The following is a 21577-nucleotide window of genomic DNA, read 5'->3' as shown; positions in this document are numbered from 1 at the left end:
CTGCACACGGTCCAGCTCTACAAGAAAGTAGTAACTACACAGAAACAGATGATTGAAATTAAAAAAAAAACTCCTCTCTGTTCACCTATTTGAAATAAGGGCTGGTTTAAAACCAGGTGGGTTTTTGAAGAATTTTGGCCTCTACCTGCTATCATATCAAGGCAAATTTATAAAGTAATAAAGGCTGAACTTATGTAAACAGCTCACATCCGTATAACAGGTTTTACAAATAACATGTATTTTCAGCTAGAGGATTTTAACATAGACTTTGAAACAGGGAAGGCCAATTTCATTTCTCCATTTACTATGATGACTCCACACCAGTTTCAGTAGTAATGCTCTGAGTTTCACTCAGTATTTCAAAGGCAAGGCATACTGTCTATACACTGTTCTTTCCTGTCCAAATGTTGTTATTCAGTACAGGAGCTATTTTCTCATTCAGGGTAGTAGAATGTCAAAGAAAGATTTAGATATTCCTCTGGTGTTGTCTGCAAATGCTACTGTAAAATGCTACTGTGAAAGATGCGTGTTAGATTACTTAAATCATGAATGGTTAAAAGAAAATGGCAGTAAAATAGTAGTATAAAGCCACAGCCATGTAAAAAATAGCACCAGGAGTAGAAGGGCTTCTGAGGCATCCACAGATTACGAGCAATGGGATTATTTCAGAAACCAGGTAACTTTTTAAACTTCAGGGTATGCTAATGCTTGGGAAGAATCTATTTTAGAAAAATACTACATTCCTCTGAGAATCTTATTCTTCTTTCTTTCCTATGACCCCTTGCAAGTTCTGTAGTCCCTTAAATCGTTCCTGTGCATGGGCTCCATTTCACAAGAACTGTCTGACAAATGTAATGATAAAAACTACATTGCACAAACCCACCTGAAGTGACCTGCAAGTATTAGGTTACCACAAGTGTTTCTGAACTATTCCAGGTACAAGGCATTGCTGAAAGAGGCAAAGCTTGACACTAATTCATAACTCTAGCCTTGATGGGGATGTGTCAATCCTTAGTCAAATTAACTTATTTAATGTCAAATAGTGTACAGAAAGAAAAGCACAAAAAAAGCATATAAAATAATATTTATGTTACATTAAGATAAACACCACAACTAAAGATAAACACAAGAACTAAATCTTTCATTTATTGTCACCAATTCCCTTATCTGCAAAGGGGAAACTACAATAATGTGTTTCATAGAGGTATTTTGAGAACTGTTCACATTTGTGAAGTTCAAGATGTGACACCAGATAAATGCAGATGAATTTTTATATCAACTCCAAACATACACATATATTTATATGCAGACATATGTAAAAGTGAGATGACTGAATATATTCTTGTAACCTATAAGGCTGGAAACATCTTTATACAGGAAGGAATTTAAGACAACATAAAGTTTATTAAAAACAAAACTGTTTTCTCCTAAAGACTAAGAGTATGGACTACAAAATTCAGAACATCTTCAGGGGAAATTAAACACATATGTATATTTATACTTAAATGGATATTCATTCTTTTTGGAAAATGATCACTGGCAGACATACTGGGCAATATAGCTGGATTGTGTTTCTGAAAATACGTGATTCTCTTACATATTTCTCAGCAGCTCACGGCTGAATATTACTCATGGATCTCAGTAAAAAACTATATTAGGAAATCCTACAGTATTGTAGGGACAGACAAAGCATTTTTGAAATTGGCAATCTGGATCAAAGCCCACAAACAGAAAGGACACTTCCATGCTGTGCTCAATAGTAACACTACTGGCAATACACAAAATACTCCAGTGAAAGTAACTGCTGCATTTTCTGCCTTTTTCTTCCTTCTTGAAACTTGACCCATACTTATAGGAAAGAGTAACATATCAGCACAGCTCTTATTGCCAGCATCAATTCAATATAAAAAAACCTAAAGCATTTCTACTAACCCATCAATTTGCTTCAAGTAAAATTTCAGTTCACAGGAGTGTCACTTTAAAAAGGGAAATATAAATTTTGAAGGTTTCCTCTACCAGCCTGAGATCCAAATCTCCCAGGTCTGCTCAAGTTTACAGGACTTTCAAGCATGTAGCACAAACCATCACCAGTCTCTGAAATGATAATGGCTTTCAAAGGAACTCTTGATATTTTGAAAACCTTGCAGAAGACTAATGTCTTAGACATCACAGCATTATCTTCAAGTCACAATAAACTTGATGAAATACACGATTTTACACCTCCTAATTTTTTTTTATTTTATTAAAGCTAGTGAAACTACTGGGATCTGCAACAAATTGAACCGGATTTCAAAGCTAAAATACAGCATGAAGATCACTAAAAATAATAAGCCAGCATGAGTTTAATATCAAATTAAAACCATGTGCAGCAGGATAGTAAAATACTATATAATATTCCTGAACACAGTTCAATATGTTGCTTTGGCATAATCCCTAACAGAACACAGAACACTCGAGTGTATTTCTGCCATATGTAGAATAAGGAAGAAAATATGGATGTCATTTGATAAAGAAATTATTTAGGAATACAAGAAATATTTCAGAGTCCTTAATTATATTTTGACAACCCTTTGTAATGTCATAATGGAACCACAATACTAAGTTTGTAATTGCTTTTTTGTACTCATATGCACTCTGTTAAGCTAAGCAAAGGTTTACCAAATTAAGGCTTGCAAGTAATTTTTGCTTCACAGTTTCTCACTTTCTCTTAGAAGATCTACTATGCCCTGGTGACAGCTAGAACTTCTAGATGAATAGATGGAATGCAAATGTGTGATTCCCCATCACATTTATACTGGCATATGTAACCAGTGAATCAGATCTTCATGTTTATTTTATGAAAACAAACACAATTCTTTTAAAAAATTAATGATGCTATGATGAAGAAAAGTTGGTAACATCCTACAAATAGAAAGATCTCATGCATATTTTCTTTTAGAGTTTTAAATATTAGTTTTATGTATCGTCTAATTTCAGGGCTTGTTTTTTCAGACTAATGGTATCATAAATTGTTGCTATGTGAACTATGAAATGAGGAGATCAACTTCTAAAAGTTTTGCATCAAACTGTTTTCTAAGCCTATCTTCCAAGCTTTCTTTATCTTTCGCATACAGGTACTCCCAAAGGAGATCTGCAGATTCAGAAAAAGAAGCCATCCTAAAAGGAGCAGAATTTATTTTACAAGCACATCCAGAGCTGATAATTATGTTGCATGAGGAACCCTTTTCACAGAATTTTGTAGAATTAATATCCTTACTTTTTCTGTTTGTAGAAAATCAAAACCTAGACTGAATTGTAATTGTAATGTTAACAAAATTCAAGTTTGATACTTTCTGAATCAACCAAGAAAATAAGAAATAAATTATCTGTTTCAGAAAATGCTGTGGAACATCTGAAGATCTTGCCATTTCAGCACCAGATAGTTACTGAAATTGTAACTCAAAAGCTTGCCTGCCAGAGCAAGTAAAAGAACACAGTAGCACAGTTGGGGTAGGAGTCTGGCCTCCTCCTGGTGTCTGACAGAGCCTGATGAGCAGAGCTCTACAAAGTCTAATTATCTCCAACTTAGTCCACTTAGCAGGGTACTGTAGGGAAGCCATCAATCTGCCATTAGAGGCTCCTTTGCAATTCCTGACAAAAGGGTGGGGAAAGACAAATAAAAAAATATGTTGAAAGCAGAGCATAGTATCAAATTTTAAAAGAATTTCTTTGTTGATGATTGGAAGTTTTACTCTCCTCTGCCTTTTTAAATTATGTGTAGCACTTCCTTAGTGTTGGTACAACCGACAGTTCAGAACAATTTTCCCCTATATCTCCAATTCTGCGCTCTCTTCTTTACCAACCAAAGAATCCTCTTACTTACACTAGTACTGTCTGCATAGCCAAGAAAACCATTTAATATTCACTGCTCTTCTGGTTTACACATGTGCCCCCAGTCTACCAAGGGAAACTACTGTTGTTGTAAATGCCTTTTAACAAAATTAACTTCTATTTTATGACATATGAAGCTGAGAAAGCATCACACTTAAAAACAATTAAATGCACAATCTCCTTCTGAGAAGACACATTTCTGGCTTCTTTTGTGCCATAAACACTTATGTATACAGTAAATGAAGTTTTGAGCATGATTTCTTCTCTTAATATTCTTTGATGTGGTTCCTTTTAGCAACTAACATAAAATGAAAAGCCATGAAAATGGCATTTGTTTCTTCTTGTTCACAAATCAATATGGGCTGTTTCCTAAAAAGTTCTCACAATTTCAATGGCGTTCACAAATGCTATTACCATTTAAGAAAGGAAAATGCCAACTAAACTCAAGCTCTGCCTGCTTAAAGACATATGAAACAGTACAAGTTTGTTTATTTACGTGATGCGCTCAGATTAATTTTTGATCTCATAATTTACAGTAAATTGTTATTAGAAGCAAAGGCATAAAGGATTTATCTTTATTATTTGTACAAAGAAAGTAAGAAAAAGACTTCTACAAGTCTAGTACCTAATGTTAATAAACTAATTGTTGAAGTTTGACAGCAAAATCTGACCTGCAACTTGTAACTCAAAAGCAGATCAGCATTTGTATAATCAGTCTGAGTAATACAATTCTGCAGAAGATTAAAAAGGAGCATAGGGTATGAGTTTCTAGGAGAAATACCCCGCAAGATCATTCTCCACAGTGAGAACAACTGATGGCCTGGGTACAAACACTGGGATTCTCCCAGGAACAGTAACTTCTCTGCACAGTGTATCTGAAAGTGAGCTATTGCTTCAGTCTTTGGCCGATTTTGTTTTTCCTAAGTGAATTTCTTGCCTCCGTCCCCCACTCTCCACGCAAGTAAAGAGTCTTGAGATATTCATGAGAGGAAACTGCTAGAAAAAAAGGAATGTGGAGTTGACACCTCAATTCATGGTGATCAGAACAAAATAAACATGTCCAACTCTAACAACCTGACAGACGGAGGCCACTCTGCAGCAATGGTCAATAGGACATTATGTACCTTGCCCATAGCTTAAAAAGCCATGAAAACGTACACGATCACTTGATGTTATCAACTGCCCCACTATTGAATGGCATGCACTGAGAGCAATATTGGACAGGTTGTGGAATGCAGATGGCTATCCAAAACTACCAAACTGAAAGGGAAGCTTAACAGGAATTAAAACACATTTTGTTCATACACCCCCTTTCCCATCCTTCCTACTGTCAGATACTCTTTTCTAACATCTAGAAGTGTCCTTACCATCACAGTGCTCTCTAGGAAGTGATAAATATCTTCCCTAGACTGCGGCCTTCCAAATCCACTCAAAACTAGGATCTATGGCCTGCTATGTTTCTCTGTCCTTTGACAAAAACCAGAAAACTACAAGCTAAAATGGTTCCCACCAGCACTGTTGACAGCACAAGCCAGTAACAGCCAGTTTAACCATGAATCAGAATCTCTGTCATCAGAAATTAAAAATACTGCAGTCACATACCCTGACGCTTGATGGTGAAAAAAAAGACACACATACATTTGTCACTGGAATTGCTATGGAAACCTTTATCATGCACCAGGCACTGGGAAATTTCAGGCTGTTACTACATCACGTCCATGGACGTGCCACACAAAGGAAAACAAGAATCTCATGAAAACAAGTATCAATCATTAACACTTTGTCCATTTTTAATGCAGACTTGGACAGCTGCCAAAGAGAAAGGAGAAGCATCTGTGAGGCTGCTGTATGTCAAAGTCCCACACAGAGAGTGCTCATATGTGCTGACATGAGAGACAAAGCATGTTGGGCTAGAGATGGGCCAGGGAGAGGATACTGCCCCAAAGAAGGAAACAGTTGGCTGGCTGAGACCAAGTCAAGCAAAACACCACCCCACCCCACACTTACAGTCTTTAATAGTTTTAGTTCAGCAAAATGTTTTTAAAGGATTGTTTTGTCTTCCTTCACCATGATATTAAAAGCATTGCTTCTAGTATTTACATGAACCTTACCTCTGAACAACAAAAAAAAGTTTTAAATAGCCAGCATTCTCTCTTTACCCAGATAGAACATGTCTTACAGAATTAACATTAGACTAGAAGCTAAACTTTGTTCTCTGACAAGCAGGAATACTTCTATTATTTACAAAAGAGAAAGTATGGGCAGAATTGGCTTGTATAGATTTACTGCGAGAAGAACCCTTTATGGTTCAAGGTAATCTAAATACACATTTATATTCCAGATAAGAAAAGGCAGGGGGTTTTTTGGGTCACTCAAGAGTCAGAATTTAATTTCAGCAAAAACATTAAAGATTTTATTACTTGCTCTTCTAAAGAAGAACATAGCTTACATGGTATTAAAAGTAGGTTTCTTTCTAACAGAAAACCAAAATCATAAGAAGAGACTTTATTTTTTTAAAGATTAGGCTAGAAATTCTTTAGTTTCTTATTGTGGTCTTTACTTTTCAGAAATGCAACAAAACCATAAGCTTCTTCTGGAAGAAAAAAAAAAAGCTGCATGTAAGTTGTAATTAAGCTTGTTGTTTCTTGAAATGGGAAAATGTGAAGCAAAATTATATTGTGAAAAATTATCTTTATCTTAAAGAAAATAAGCAGTAAAAAAATTAAAATGATAGGAGGATGTGCCCAGCAATTAGGTGTGTGTAAGGTGAATACAGCATGTACTTTATAAAACCATAATGAAAAAAACCAGGGATTAATAAAACAACAAGTATAGAAATTATTAGAGTTTATCCCTCACCTTAGCATGGACTTGCATGGCTAGGACACCAGAAATTTCCTAAGTGCTTCTCCAATCAGCATAACAATTTTGTTCTTTGAAGCCATGAAGACTTTACTTAGTAATCAAACTGATCAATACTTTAAATTTTGAGTTTCTCAGGGATGCAGTTAAGAGCAGAGAAATTGCAGACAATCATAATAGGCTGGAATTTCTGCATTACTTAATGACATGCCAAGGGGTTTTGATTTATTTTATCTGTTTGGGAATGAATTCTGTTTTCCATGCATACTTCTGATTTTTAAGTCTTGAGATTTTCAACCACAGCTTCCAATATTTAAAAACTCCACTTTTATATTTTAAAAGCGCTGTTTCACCAAGTTATCTGGGTCTGAGTTTCAGTTTAAGGGGATAAACTTCTAAATGTACAGCCTGCCTGTAGTTGCCTGAGAGTCGCAGATGTCAACACTGGCTAGAAAGCAATTCAGCATTCAGAAGGGTTATCTGGTGGGGTAGCTGCCTACAGTCAGAATATGGAATGAGGAGGTACAAATGTGCACAGCTAGTGTCATGTGAGAGCTTCCCTAGGTATCCAAGACAGCTGCCTGTGACCGACAGCTACAACCACAGCCCAGCACAGACTCCAGCCCGTACATAAAACAGCCAGTGGCTGATGCCAGAGACAATGCTGGATCAATTCACACAGCAACAAATGCCTGAATGCAGACAATGCAACTGAGCCCAAGGAGCTCACCATGAGCTCAGGTTTCTAGGTGCACTGACTGCCAGGCAGTCAGTGAAGGTTAGACACCTCGTAGGTCAACACCTACACAACACAAGCTTCAGGGTTTAGGCATCTTAATGTAAAGCTGAACATGACTCTGTTTCATGCCCTTATGTCTTCCCCACCAGTGCTCCCAAAAGAATTATTCCTGGACTCAATCAGCCAGTCAAAATGACTGAGTACACACATATCCTCCTGACACAATAAGAGCATTTTGAGCTGAAAAGGAGGAAAAGGTATTATTAAGGATAATGGTACATGTTGCTGAGGACAATGGTGATAACTCAGAGGTGAGCATTTCCACTGGAAGGAATTACTGAGGTTAACAATAAGAATACTCTCTCAAAACAATATGGGGAACATTTTTAGAGGGTTTTTTCTTCAGCTTGCACCTCACTTCTCTTACACCCTGATGAGATTTCTCTGCCTTTCTGCCCTTGAAACAGTGCTGAACGCTGCCATCTCCATGTGGTTCCTTGCCTACAGCTATCCCAGGGCGTTTCACGTAGAGATGTGAGCTCCAAAGACTGAGCAGCTGTTTACAAGCATTAGGCAAGAGACACTCTCTAAGCAACTGAAATATGGGAGGTGAGAGTCCAAACCCAGAAGGAAAGGACACGGGTGGCAGCACAAGCTAACATCAACTGGAGGGCAGCCCACAGGCTCCAGAATCAGCCTCAGGTCTTCAACAGAGCTTGTTCAGAGCTACAGTGCCACACAGAATTACAGTCTCTCTTCATCAGCACAGAGCCTGAAGATAGCTCTCTGTATAGTCCATACATCAAGAGCCTATTGTGAAACGTAAGTGCCATGGGCAGTGGTCATCTCCAGTATCGTATGGATTTCTTACACAGTTCTGTTAAATGGAGCCTGGCACTGCAAGGATACTGTGCATTTAGGCCAAGTGATTTAAGGGTTTGTAAAGCAATATGTCTTTCAACAGAAAATGATGTTTAGAAACTAAAAAAATCTAAAATAAATGCTTGTGTCTCATAATGAAAATCTTAAAAAAATTACCAGTCAATATGGTGGTAAAGCTCTAACTTTCAATTATGATTCTGAAATACAAAAGACCCTCATAGAAATCCTGGTTTGGGCAACTCAATTGTGCTAAGACAGTTCCACAGACCAAAGCTTATCTCCCACAAAGCATATGGAGCATACAAAAAGCCTGAGTTTCTCAACTGATTTCACTAAGTACGGCATTGGTACTGGCTTGGTAATTTTTTTTTTCGTATTTCCTTGCTCTTCTATATTTTTATAGCACTCAAATAATTCACATTTCATTTTTGCTATATGTAATGTTTCCTTTTTCTTGTCTATTTCTTCCTTAGAACTGAAGTTAGGTCCCTAGATTTCCACGTCTTCAATTACATCTCACAAGACAAAGTTCTACTATTCTTAAATAAAGCAGAACTAATTCAAAGCAGTGTATCTAATTAATCAAAACAGCTAGCAGTGCAATATTTAAAATAACTGAGGGCTGCCTGGATTATAGCAACATTATTAGCATGTGATTAATAAGCAGTTGAAGTATTACATTTGCTACACATTTGCTAAGTTATTTTATCTTGCTTTAAAGTTTGGTGGCAAGGTTTCAAGCCATAGTTAGGAGATTTGCTCTATTCAGTATTATGTTGTTAACCCCACCATCTGGTCAGACAGCTGAGGGAACTTAACCATATGTGGGGGGCATGTTTCTCTCTTGGGAAATACTTTTCTTACAGAATTATGCAATGGTTATCAGTTTCTATCTTACTACAGTAGGATCAAAAAATAAAGTAAAATACTTTGTAGACAACCTGAGCTCAGTGGGCCCTGTATTTAACTGTTACTAATGTAAGAAAATAAGATGGCACTTACTTGAGGACCAGGCTGACCCTGAAAAAAACAAGAAAAACAAAAGATTATGGAAAGTTATGACAAGAATGAACTCTTTAAAGAGTAGAAAATAGTTACAGTTCTCTCTAATAAGGAGCTAACAAAATATACAGTGACTGCATTGAAGTCAGATTTTGGACTCTTAAGTTGATATTGAATTTGAGTGTTTTAATTCAAACTGATGAACTTTCTTGCAACAAACTGATTCTAGAAATAAATTACAATAACACATCAAAGCTGCATTTGAGACATTTCTTATTTTAGATATCATTAACAATTTGGAAATGACAGGAGGACTTAACTGACAGTTCTCAAGCGAGAAAGAAGCCAGAGGTGCTGAGTTGATTCAGAGCAGGTATTATGGGTTGGTTGCTCTTTCATTTCTTTATTATGGCTCCCCTCCATACCTCAAGGAGGTGCCAATTATTTACTATTACTGCTTGTTGAATGAACCAAGTCTTAAAACTGGAGGAACACACTGCTGGACAAACAGCAGTCTTTTTGCCATTGCTACAGGCACCATTGTTTTAAGCAAGTATAAATCCCGATTTAAACCAGCAATTGTGGAAGGTCTGAGATGAGCTTTTGTCAGTCAATCCAAGAAGACAGCTGATACATTTCCTCTCTCTTATTTATCAACATCCCCTTTAGATCACCCCTGGACAAGTGGAGAGGCACCCTTTGCACACTGGGGAACTGTATTTCTTCTCACTGCAATCCCATACAGAGCAGAATTCCAATCCCTACTTTCCCTACACCAGAAAAGCCAATGAAAGTCATGAATTATTTTAGTGCCCTTAACAGAAATTACTTGCATGAAGCAGAATTATTTTAGCAAAAAGTACAGTAGCTGTGACTATAAACAACATGACCCAGACAATGTAAGACAGAGAAAAATAACTTCATATTTCTCCTTAAAGAATTCCTTTAAATGCCTAGGGCTACCTTAGCCTCTGGTGTTCTATGACAACTAAAATAATACTTCAGTTAAACTGAAACTATGTTTCCTTTTGTTGACAGAAACCGAGTATGGAGACTTCTTTTAAATCATATAAAACCACTTCAGCTGGCAGGTACTTTTACAGAGAGCTGAAACTTTTCTGTCTGAACACCAGGAAATACTTTTTTACTGTTAACCAAGCATGGGACCATGGGAGATTGTGGAGTTTCCATTCTTGAAGACACTCAAAAACCATCTAGACATGATCCTGGGCAAACTGCTCGAGACAGCTCTACTCGAGCAGAGAGGTTACACCAGATGACCTCCAGAGGTCCCTTCCAACTTCAACCATCCTGTGATTCTGGGCCATTTTAGATGGGGTGGGAGGCAGAAGCATTTCAACTGGGAACCATTATCAACACAAAAAGCAAATGAAGAAATGCTTTTTATAGTAACTAATAAAACTTCTTGTGCCAATTAAAAACCAAAATAAAATGGTATTTAAATGCACACAAAGGTTTTAAATTATTTTTTTAAATATATGGAATCACATTACAGAGGAATAATAGTAAAATACAGAATTATTGTGACTATCTAATCTTTACATTGAATGCAGCATAAAGTATTCCTTGTTGGGGATGCTGTAGTTTTCTATTCATTCCTTAGAACAAAACTGCACCATAGAGAATATAAAAAACCCAAACTTACTGGCTGAGGTTGGCAGTTCAAGTATTAGCTAAAACTTTCTGAGTTGGTGAGCTCGATGAAATTACACATCATGCTGGGTTAATGAATATGATTGAGACTCCTCAGCACTCATATATTACCTCAATCTTCCCCTCACAGCAGGTTTTAAGCTATTTTATGTTATACCTGATGTTAAAATCATCAGGAATTGCTTATAGATGCAGTACTGAGCAGCCAGTACAATAAAATTGTATAAATTACCTCAACTGAGGTCTGTGCCTGCAAATTTTATACACAGAATTCAGAACATATTTGCTCACAAAAGTATCTAAAGTTGCAATAGATTTTGACCAGATCATTAGAGGCTGTAGAGGCTGTCTCCAACATATATATGTATATATATATATATATATATATATATATATATATATATATATGTTTAAAACCCCTAACTTAAAGGAAGGTCTGAAATTACCAAAACATTTCAACAAAAAGTTGATTTAAAGCTCTAGAAAGCAAATAAACTGAATATGTGCATATATATTTCAACAATGAGATTTGAAAATTGACTTTCTTTCCTTCATCTAAGACATAGAGGCTGCTAAGGGTTTACATGGTACATGCTATATGTATGATACAAGAGACATACACACATAACACAAACACATCCTGAATTGAATATGAGGTGAGGGTTGCAGTCATGCTCCCACAAAAGTGTTTTCTACTCTCAACAGCATCATCACTTTGCCTTTCTGGTACTGAGCATTTATAATTCTCTTATTTCAATACAGTCTCCAATGCAGAAAAAGCTGGAAAATGAATTTTTATAGGGCAACATTTTTTCAAGTAGACAGAAAACTCTATGAGATATCGGGGAATATAATCACTGCATTACCCTTTGTTTATATATGCTGGCAATATAACAATTACCCTGCATTAAGCTATAAATGCAGATGCTGAATACAAAAGTACTCAAAAGCAGAATGATTTTAACCCCTTGGCTGCTAGCTCCTTCAGCATGAAAGGAAATTTGCATTAGTGAAGGCAATTATTTTCTGGTTTTTACAAGGGTTCCTAATCCTTCAATATTTCTGAGAAGTCTTATCTACTCCTTGCCCTACTATCCACTGCAGTTACAGAATTTTCCCTTCTCAAAAGCGATCCAGTAAGTGACACTACCCAGAGGTTGCAGCAAGCACTGAATCATGGAACTCATCAGCTCTTCTTACAAAGGTATGGGTAGAAAAGCATCACAACACTGACATTTTTAATGGTAAAGGGTTATTTTTGCACAACAGCAATTCAAAGTGTGGGACGCAAAAAAGGGGCTGTTAATTTTAATAATCTCTCTTTTTGTATGTTGTGAAAGGGTCAGGAATAAAGCTCCAGGAGTTACTTTGGTGTTCATTAAAAACCCTCTAACATGAATTCAATCTGATATCATAACTAATTTGAGCAAGCTCAATCTCAGTTTATCTGCTTGTGTTCCCAAAATGGCCTCAGGACTGCTGAATGATATCAGTCTGGTTCACTGCTGCATAAATCGCCATGTCCCTTCTGGATTAAAATGTTTTAGCTGTAAGTCTTTCTCTAAATTTTAGATAACCAACAGGGAGAAAACACTGTTCAAGACTGAAAAGTCAGCATTACTCTGATTTTTGTCTAATGAATATCTCTTTATTCAAATCTGTCACACACTCTAAAATTGAGTCATTGATTCTAGCTACCAACTAATTGCAGTCTTTGCAGGCATTCAGGGATCAGTCCCACCACCACTGACTGGTTGGGTGCATTCTAGGGGCTGCTGCTTTGAACCCTGGACTATTGCTTATATACTTGATTATCCCAACTGAATGCTGCTTTTTATTAATTTTTTTAAAATCTAAATTACTGTAGTGGGTATAGCTGCATACTATCTCATGGTTTCAGTAAAATACCCAGAACCATTTTCCCTTCTATATTCCTCTTTGCTGGCTTAATACACTATTTGGAGACAAACAAAGGGATTTGGCAACCTATTCTAATTGCCATGATGGAAGGTCTTCTACTGTTGACAGTTAATCCCTTCCTAGAAATTGAAACCAATATTAGCTGCTGATATATAAATTATATTAAAAGAAAAAGAAAAAAAGTCCATGGTGTAACTAAAGTCAACAGGTAAATTATCAATCCCCTAAAAGAGATTAAAGAAAAAGCTTACTGACTGCATTTGCAAGCAAGTTACTTTTACAGACAAGTTACTTAAAAGTAGAAAGAAACCTCAAAGAGCAAAGAAAGAGGAGAAAATGAAAGCTGACACTGCGAGTTAACAATTTGAGCTTGCAAAGGAAATGGGGCTTGTAGTAAGTAAAAGGATAAAAAAGAAAATAGGTATCCAGGGTATCAGTGAAAAGGGGTGCCCTGGGAAGGGAGAAAAGAGAGGGAGTGAAAGGAACAGCAAGAGAAAGTGCCAAAATTGGATTTTCACACCTCTGCCATGCTGTTAGTCTTTAAAGAGCTGGGAACAAACTTCCAGGCTTATACATCTAAACATAGAGCTATACAAATATACACACAAGTACAATCCATTAACAAATGCACTGTATAAATTAAATGTTATTTCTAACTTAATTCAAACAGTAGACCCCTAATGAATATCTAGAATATCACACAAATGCATTTATTATGTACATGAGACTGTTCGGATTTAATCAGCCAACACAATCCAGGCACAAAACTTAAAACATAAGAATTTGTGAAAGAAGGAGGAGTCACAGAAATGTAGTCAGAAGTGATATCCTGCTGTTTGAAAGGCACCACCAAACTACCCTTGGACAGAGCACCCAAGGAGGAACATCTGCCTTCCAATCTAATTCAGACAGAAAATGAAAAGTGAAGAGGAAGAACAGGGCTGACCTCCATTTCCTTGCATAGGCATAAAAGACTGAAGTGGCTTTTCAGCAAACTGTTAAAAATCCATGCTACTGGATTGCTACTGCTATGCTAAGTTATGCTGAAGAAAGCCAGTATTTGACTAATATACATTTCAGCATAAGAAATTATAAAAAGCAAAGAGGGGAATATGTGAGAGACCTAAATTACACTGGTTTTGAACAAATCACCTACCAGCTTTCCATCCATACCAATCGGACCCTGGGATAATCAAAAGTCAAAACAAAACGGAACAGTTAAATCAGAGTAACACTGAAGATGAGGGAAAAAAAAACAGACTTGGGGAATACTGTGTACTTTAGAAGATGAGTAACTGTGTCAGCAGCTAAATGCAATACGTTTTGAGAATGAAGGCACAGAAAAGAAACAACAAATGAAGCAGACCTAAGACAGGATTAATAAAAACAGCATGGTGGGAAGTAGCCAGGCAATAGCTGATGTTTAACAAAAGACAGGTTCAACATGCAATGAAGGAATTGTTAGTCTGGCAAATCACAGTGGTCCAACATAACCAAACATATGAAATAATGCATCTTACTTTATTATTTTATTTCTGTTATTTCTTTAAATAACAGAAAACAGCTACTTAGCCGATTTATGTGGTTGCAACATAAAATCTTATATCTAATCTGCATTTAAATTAACATTATAGAAACTATTGTTAATAAGAAACTTTAGCTCACACCATCCGCATGTACCCCTTAGAAACCCCAGGGATACTAAAGATTTCCACATACACCTTCTCTGAGAAGTCCTGTACCTTACCCCACTTTCTCTTTTTTTCCCTTGGGAAACATGGAATTTTCCTCTCTAGTACTTTGCAAGTTACTTATTTTCTTATGAGTCCAGAAGTTAGTTGCAGTTACATGAACGCAAATTATACAAAGGATTTAAAGTGGATGTATACTGCTGTAACTGAGTAATTGGTCTTGTATCAACTTCCTTGTTTAGGTGATCAGAGGAGAGAGAGAAGGGCGAAAGAAAGTTGGATTAATTTTAAATGTGATGTTTATTTGCTGCGTCTTCTGACAATGAGCAGTCAGGTTAACTTCCACTGGCGATGGAATAAGAGCAGGCAAAGTATGGCAGCTTTTTCGGCCCTTAAATTAATGTTTTAAGCTGAAATCATGAGCTCTCAGTTATTTGCCCTATGCAAATAGGACACTACTTTGTGTCTGCTGAAGGGAAGCTTTCTCTTAAATGCATTCAGGCTTTCCCCCTGGAGCTTCACAGACACCCCCTCCAGTCTGCCCCTCCCAAACATACAGCCCCTTAGGGCTGACTGCTCACACTGCTAGATTTGGATCACTGCTGCTGTGGAGAGAGCACATAACATATTTGCAGGGTTTATGTTGATCTATTTTATCCTTGCTGCATTTAGCCTCCTTCCTAAGCACTGTTTTGGCTTGTGAGCTAACAATCACTGTAAACGTTTAGTCTAAATCAGATCTGCAGGGGTTCTGGTGACTACTTCATCCAGGAGTGTATATTCATACCTTCTATACTATCACTAATAAATAATAATATGTACTACATGTAGGTAGACATTTATAGAGCTAATTCCACAAGCTATCAAGAAAACAATAAGCACTAAAAAAAACTGCTGCCATATCATCTAGTGAGTTGCCTAAGTATCTGTCTTCTCCCACCCTAGATCCTGGACTATGCCAAAAATTCCAGACATACTTAACATGAACAGGAACACCAGTTGGATGCACACATTGTCAAGCTCATTATTTTTGGTACAGTATTGGCTTTGTTAGAAGCCCGTGCACCAACCTACTTGTCAGATCCAATAACAAGTCACTGGGTCTGGGGAGCCCTGTGAGAACAAAATGCCTTTCCTCACTTTCCCGCCAGCCCTCGCTGGGGTTTCCTGTCACATCATGAGTGGGTGACATGCTGAGAGTGCAAAACAGGTCATCAGTATCCTGGCTGTCTGCATGACCACTGCCTTATTTATGTGCTGACATCCTAGGGAACTTTGTGACTGCTGGGACAACCTACACTATCTTTCAGATGTTATCTCTGATAAGTCCTTCCCTGGTAGCAAGGAAGAAGAAAGCAACACTATCCAGTGGATTAAAATGGTAGAGCTTTTATTATTAGGTTTTCTCCGTGCCTCTTGATTCCACACATGCAGCACATATGTAACACTTACTAATTTTCTCATAATTATTTAGCAAATTTCTAAATACAGTTCTATACACCCCCAAAATTAGGGCATTTCTAAGTTATTAGTTATCCCAGATTTTTTCTAGCACTGGGTACTACAGGATATTTATCTAGTAATATTTACACACACAGTCTGCTGCAGGTACAGAAACAAAGGCTGAGCTAAACTCTCGCTATGAATAACTTTATTTCTTGAAAACAAGCTAGAGATATTACCAGTAAAACACTCAACAGCAAGGTTTTGGTAAGCATATAAAGTTCCTCGCAGGGCTTCGTGGGACAGCAGATAAGTTTAACTGTTAGGTCCACAGTAAGCTTAGCCCAAAAGATTTAAATACTCTTATGATGAATGAATGCAGGCAATGATCATGCAAGTATTTGCAGAAGGAAGGAAGGGTGTTAAACTGGTTTACAGGGACCATTCAACAGCTCTCACACCTGCCTTAGTGATTGATTGTCAATATAAGCACCGTTTTTAGGCAATGTTACTTTATCATAGGAAAAAGAAATACGATTTGTGCTTCTTTACAATGACAGGTGTTTTAAAACTACTATTGGATTTTTGCCTGCTCTTTATCCATGCTACATAGCTCCTGTACTTGAATTAAAGGACTGTATGTATCATCTTGAAGACTCTCTGAAAGAAGATTCAGAAATTCCCAGCAGACTGTAGAGAAGCATCTGCTTCTCTACAGGAATAGAAAATTATAGGTATTTCTCCCATGACTCCATTTTTACCAGAGCTATTTGGTCTGACATCTCAAAATGTCTTCTGGGATTTGCTTTGTTGAATACAGGAAGAAAGCAAAACTGTCTTGAGACACATTGCCTTCCAGAAGAAAAAAATACTGTGAAACAAAATACTATTCCTTCATTATAAAAATACTGACTCTTAAACAGTCAAACAGGCAATTTCTTTCCTTCTTTCCTCAATTACTTCTTTCTAGTGCTAGAAAGAGAGAGAAAACACTTTTTAAAAAAAATATAAAAGATCAGAATATCCACAAAAAATACAGGCTTGATGACAAAGATGAGCTGAAATAGTACATGATGTTGCTTCAGGATGTACTGAGAAAAAGCCTATATATGACAATATTTATTGAAATTCATTACAAGATTGCCCTGGAATTCCAAGTAGTTTTCTTGAAATAAGGAAAATTTAATTTTTTCCTTAATTTTTAGAGAAAGAATGCAAGCCAAAGTCTGTCTTTGACTTAACCCTCAATGTCTTCAGAGCCACGCTATGTAGATCAAACTACGTTCTACAACATAACTGCCACTACAGATTAGCAAGTAATTTTTGTCAAGAAGTACCAAATATATGGTCTTCCCTAACACAATCCCTGTAGTGCAGTTTAAAAAACTAGACAAGACAATGAATCATGAAGAACTGGATGAGTAGGTTTAGACAACACATGTACACTAAATATTTTTTCACTTACTGCAGATAGTACAGATGGTACTAAAAGTGTTTCTTCTGGACTGTGCATTTCCCCTCTAGGTTTCCACTACCACTTTTAAATATATTCTAGGGCTGGATGCAGCAGCTTTTGCTGGAACAGAGTTAAATTTCTTTGCAGCAGCTCATGTAGGGCTGTGTTTTGTACTTCTGCTGAAAATGGTGCTGATAATATAGAGATGTTTCAGTGAGAGCTGAGCAGTGCTTATGCAGCATCAAAGTCTCTTCAGCCTCTCAGCCCACCCCAACAGAGAGGGGAATGGGGATGCACAAGGAGTTGGGAGGGGACACAGCTGGGACAGCTGATCCCAACTGATCCAAGGGATATTCCCCACCACAGTGCATCATGCTCAGAGTATAAAGCTGGAGGCAGAAGGTAGAGAAGGAGGCACAAAAAGGAAGAAAGCTTACATTCACAGTGATGGCCCTTGTCTTCCCAGATAACCACTAGGTGTGATGGACCTGTGCTCTCCCAGAGATAACAGAATGCCTGCCCACCCATGAAAAGCAGTGGAGTTAATTCCTTGTTTTGCTTGGCTTGTGTGCACACCCTTTGCTTTAACTATTAAATTGTCCTTGCCTCAACCTACAGGTTTTCTCACTTTTAGTGTTCCAAATCTCTCCCCCATCCCACCAGGGGAGTTTGAGTGGCCACGAGGGTGCCGAGTTGCCAGCTGGGTTTAAACCATGGCACTATTTACTTACACTGTTACATGCACCTTTTTTTCCCCTCAGTACCCTCAAAAGTTGTTTGTACAGTAGATTTCTTTTTTCCTAAGCAGTACCCAACTATTTACTTAGCACTTAACTACCTGTCTAGTAACCCAATTATGGACAAAGACTACACATGAGGGGTAGGAGAGTATGAGCGGCATTTCAGGTTGGTTTTGGACAAAGTAGCTTCCACTCCTCAAGAATACTGAAAATAGGATTTCTCTCAAAGAAAAATATGTTTAGTGCTTCACTAAATCAGCTGTTTTCAATTTAAGCAATATCTTTTTGCTTTTTTGTTAATCTGCAGGTAAAAATTTTAAGGACTTTAGGGTTTTTGTTAGAAAGTGACTATGTAAGCAGGGGCATCAGAAACCTTTGGAGAGTTTCTGTCAAATAGATGGCAAATGTTATTACTTAAAGCAGATTTAATGTGATAATAATTTCTTCAGAAATTTCTCACTGAAAAGGTAAGAAAAGATATCAGATGTTGAAATTTACTGTGCAACAAAAGAATCCTCCAAGCAAAGAAAAAGAAGAAGGTATGGATTATCTTCTTACTCTTAACTTCTCCACTCATACGTCAGTGATCTCTTTCAATTAAGGAATACTCATCAGAACACTGAGTTGTAAGTCAGAATAAATGATATGCAGAAAACAGATATGATTCCTTTTTCATAAGCTAAAAACCACACCCTACATACAGGTGTTTTTAATTTGATTTTGTTTGTTTTGATTTGGTTCTTTCAGAAATCAGAAACTCATATCCTGACAAAATTATGTGACCAAATTTTTTTACATTTATAAACTATCTAGTATAAATGCAATTGTTAAATTGTTACTTGCAGGTACCTGAAAATCTCTCATGTTAATACACACACAATTGGAGATTCAGGACATAGTACACTTCAGCTTCACAGCAGCTGTATGAGCTGCATGCCAGTTACTATGTCAGACTGAGCTTGAAAATACCTGTGTGGAGGGGAAAAAAAGAGAATCTGACCCAAGCTGCAGATTTGCACATCATCCCATCTAAGCTCTCCTGAGGTGAAAGATGACACACAGCCTCTTCAAAACACCCATTTCAATTTTGGATTGATAAAAGTAAAAAAAAAAATCACCACTGTCAGGTTTCCTCATCATGATACTATTAAAATGATTCATTTCTTTCTTTGTTTAAAGGATGTATTTCTTTCTTTTTTTCCCCCTTTGTTTAATTACAGGCTTACCAAGGATGACTTACTAGATTTAATACAGTATTCCTAAGAAGGATATATAATTCCTAGCAAGTCTGATGAAATTCCTCTTTAGTGAAATTTTGCTTGAGAGCTATGTGAACAATGAGCACAGCTAAGATCATCAACAAGCTAAATCTCTTCTACTGATGAAACATTATTGCTTCCTTTTCAACGACTGAAAATGATTACTGTTAAGATCAGTGGGACACAACAGTCCAGGCACAGAAGTCACTTGCTCCATGTGTGGGAAAAGAAAAGTGCACTAAATCATTCTGCAACAAGTCTCTCTGCCCAGCAGTCAGGTTATTACTGAGAAAAACTCCAACCAAAAAAAAAAAAAATCCAGAACGTTTGGGCAGGAGAAAAATTTACTGTAAAAAGAACAGACTAAAAGAGTACAAGAAAGATGAGCTGAGCCTCTCCAAAACCCCTTTACTGCAAAAAGAAAAATTACTGACAATGACAAATGAAGCACTACAAGGCTCTTTCTACAAAGCCAATTTCAGAGTTTCCAGAATTCTTCCCTCAAGCAGTTTGTATCAGTTACTACCTGAGACATAAAATTCAGCTAGATGGATCATCACCTGGAGATTGCAAAGTATAACTGTGTTCTGAGGTAGAGATGTAGAGGTCTAAATTAAATTAGTTTCTTTAAAAACAAAATCAACAGTGCTGCTTGATTTTCTTGATGAGAAACTTATGTATCTCCATCCTAACTACTAGAGGCTTGATCACATTCAACCTTCAGAAACACCTTGTTTTTCCTAGACTCATTCAAAACACTGGTGCAAAATGAATCATCCAAGATCTGAACTATAAATCCTCCTGAAAACACCTCACGGATTTCATTCTCATGGAAAAGCTTTCTTAATACCTTGATAGAATTATCCTGCAATCCCACCCATTTCTCACTTGCTTGCAAGCCATGTATGTATCAACTCTCTCATGTAAAAAAACTCCTACAAGATCGCCTTTATCAAATCAACAAGTTTCTCTAAGCATACCATGGCAGCACAGAAGAGTCCTGGAAGCCACGTCCTGATAAAACCGGGAGAGTGATGAACTGCAGCACCATGACTAAGGCTTCATCAACCAGAAAAGTTACACCATGCTGAAACTAGGTTCTAAGTACTAGACTTCAATTCCTGAACATAACCAGAAGTTATTCAAATTTACATTTTAATCCACCTGTTAAGTGCAGGGCCTTTAGTGCAGAGAAATATGCAGCATGCACATGTAAAGCAATATGCCAATGTTAATAGTTATCTGCTGAGGAAAAGTGGCAGCTAACACATATTTTGCTGATCTTGTGATGTGAAAGAAAATGTTTGCTTTTTCCATATTTTTTAGGTACTTTGAGTTAAAAGAAACAAATGGACATGTGACCTGAAGCCATGAATTTCATTAAGTGACTCTAGTGTCCATATTAACCTAAATTAGGTGATGGATATTATCAATAATGGAGAAGGATGAAAGATGAGGAACAGTTTTAAATATTCCAAAGTAAACCAGAAGTGCCAGGTACCATTTCCTAAACTTCTTGAAGCAACATTGCAAGACTCTCAGCTGAGAGCCCTACCTGCAGTCTGAATACTCTTAATAGCTCCTTGGCAATTATAAGATAGACTGGCTGTGTCTAGAAGTAAGCAAGTTAAAGAACAAAAGAAATTGTTCAGAGTTTGGCTATTCAGGGAGTGGCTGAACTGCAAAAATGCTCCGCATATGGTAACAATAAGGGAGCACAAAGAGCTCTGTGCAAGAAAAATTATAGCCACAGATTTACAAAAGCATGTTTCACAGATGAAAAACAATTGCCAAGATACTTTTTATTTCTATATAATGCAGGAGATCTGAAAGGCAGTTTCTTGTGGTGCAGATGCATTTTTTGAGTATCTCAGCACTATGGCTGCTCTTGCTGCTGAAATTCATATGTATAAGAATCATGAGAAAGAGCTGGACAGATCCAAGCTGGAAGGAACTTTCTCTTCTCAAACCCTGTGGGTGGACATACTTCTGTTTATCACGGCCAACACTGTAGCTGTTGCAAATACATATTAAAGAAG

The 21577-nt window shown here is 37.1% G+C and overlaps 1 protein-coding gene across 6 annotated transcripts in view; it reads right to left on the bottom strand.

Moving 5' to 3' along the window:
* The window catches only part of COL25A1 (collagen type XXV alpha 1 chain), a 295698-nt gene that overhangs the window by 108361 nt on the left and 165760 nt on the right, over positions 1-21577 (bottom strand). For 4 of the 6 annotated variants that reach the window (XM_074541049.1, XM_074541043.1, XM_074541046.1 and 1 more), the window contains one exon: positions 9356-9373. In XM_074541049.1, the coding sequence (XP_074397150.1) occupies positions 9356-9373 (18 nt within the window). Of the gene's footprint in view, positions 1-9355; positions 9374-14105; positions 14136-21577 lie in introns of those variants that run through there. The other 2 variants (XM_074541044.1, XM_074541047.1) reach the window with 1 other exon arrangement.

This window comes from Zonotrichia albicollis, chromosome 5 (genome assembly GCF_047830755.1).
Source record: "Zonotrichia albicollis isolate bZonAlb1 chromosome 5, bZonAlb1.hap1, whole genome shotgun sequence".
Classification (NCBI taxonomy): Eukaryota; Metazoa; Chordata; class Aves; order Passeriformes; family Passerellidae; genus Zonotrichia; species Zonotrichia albicollis.
This window is presented reverse-complemented; position numbering and strand designations above follow the sequence as displayed.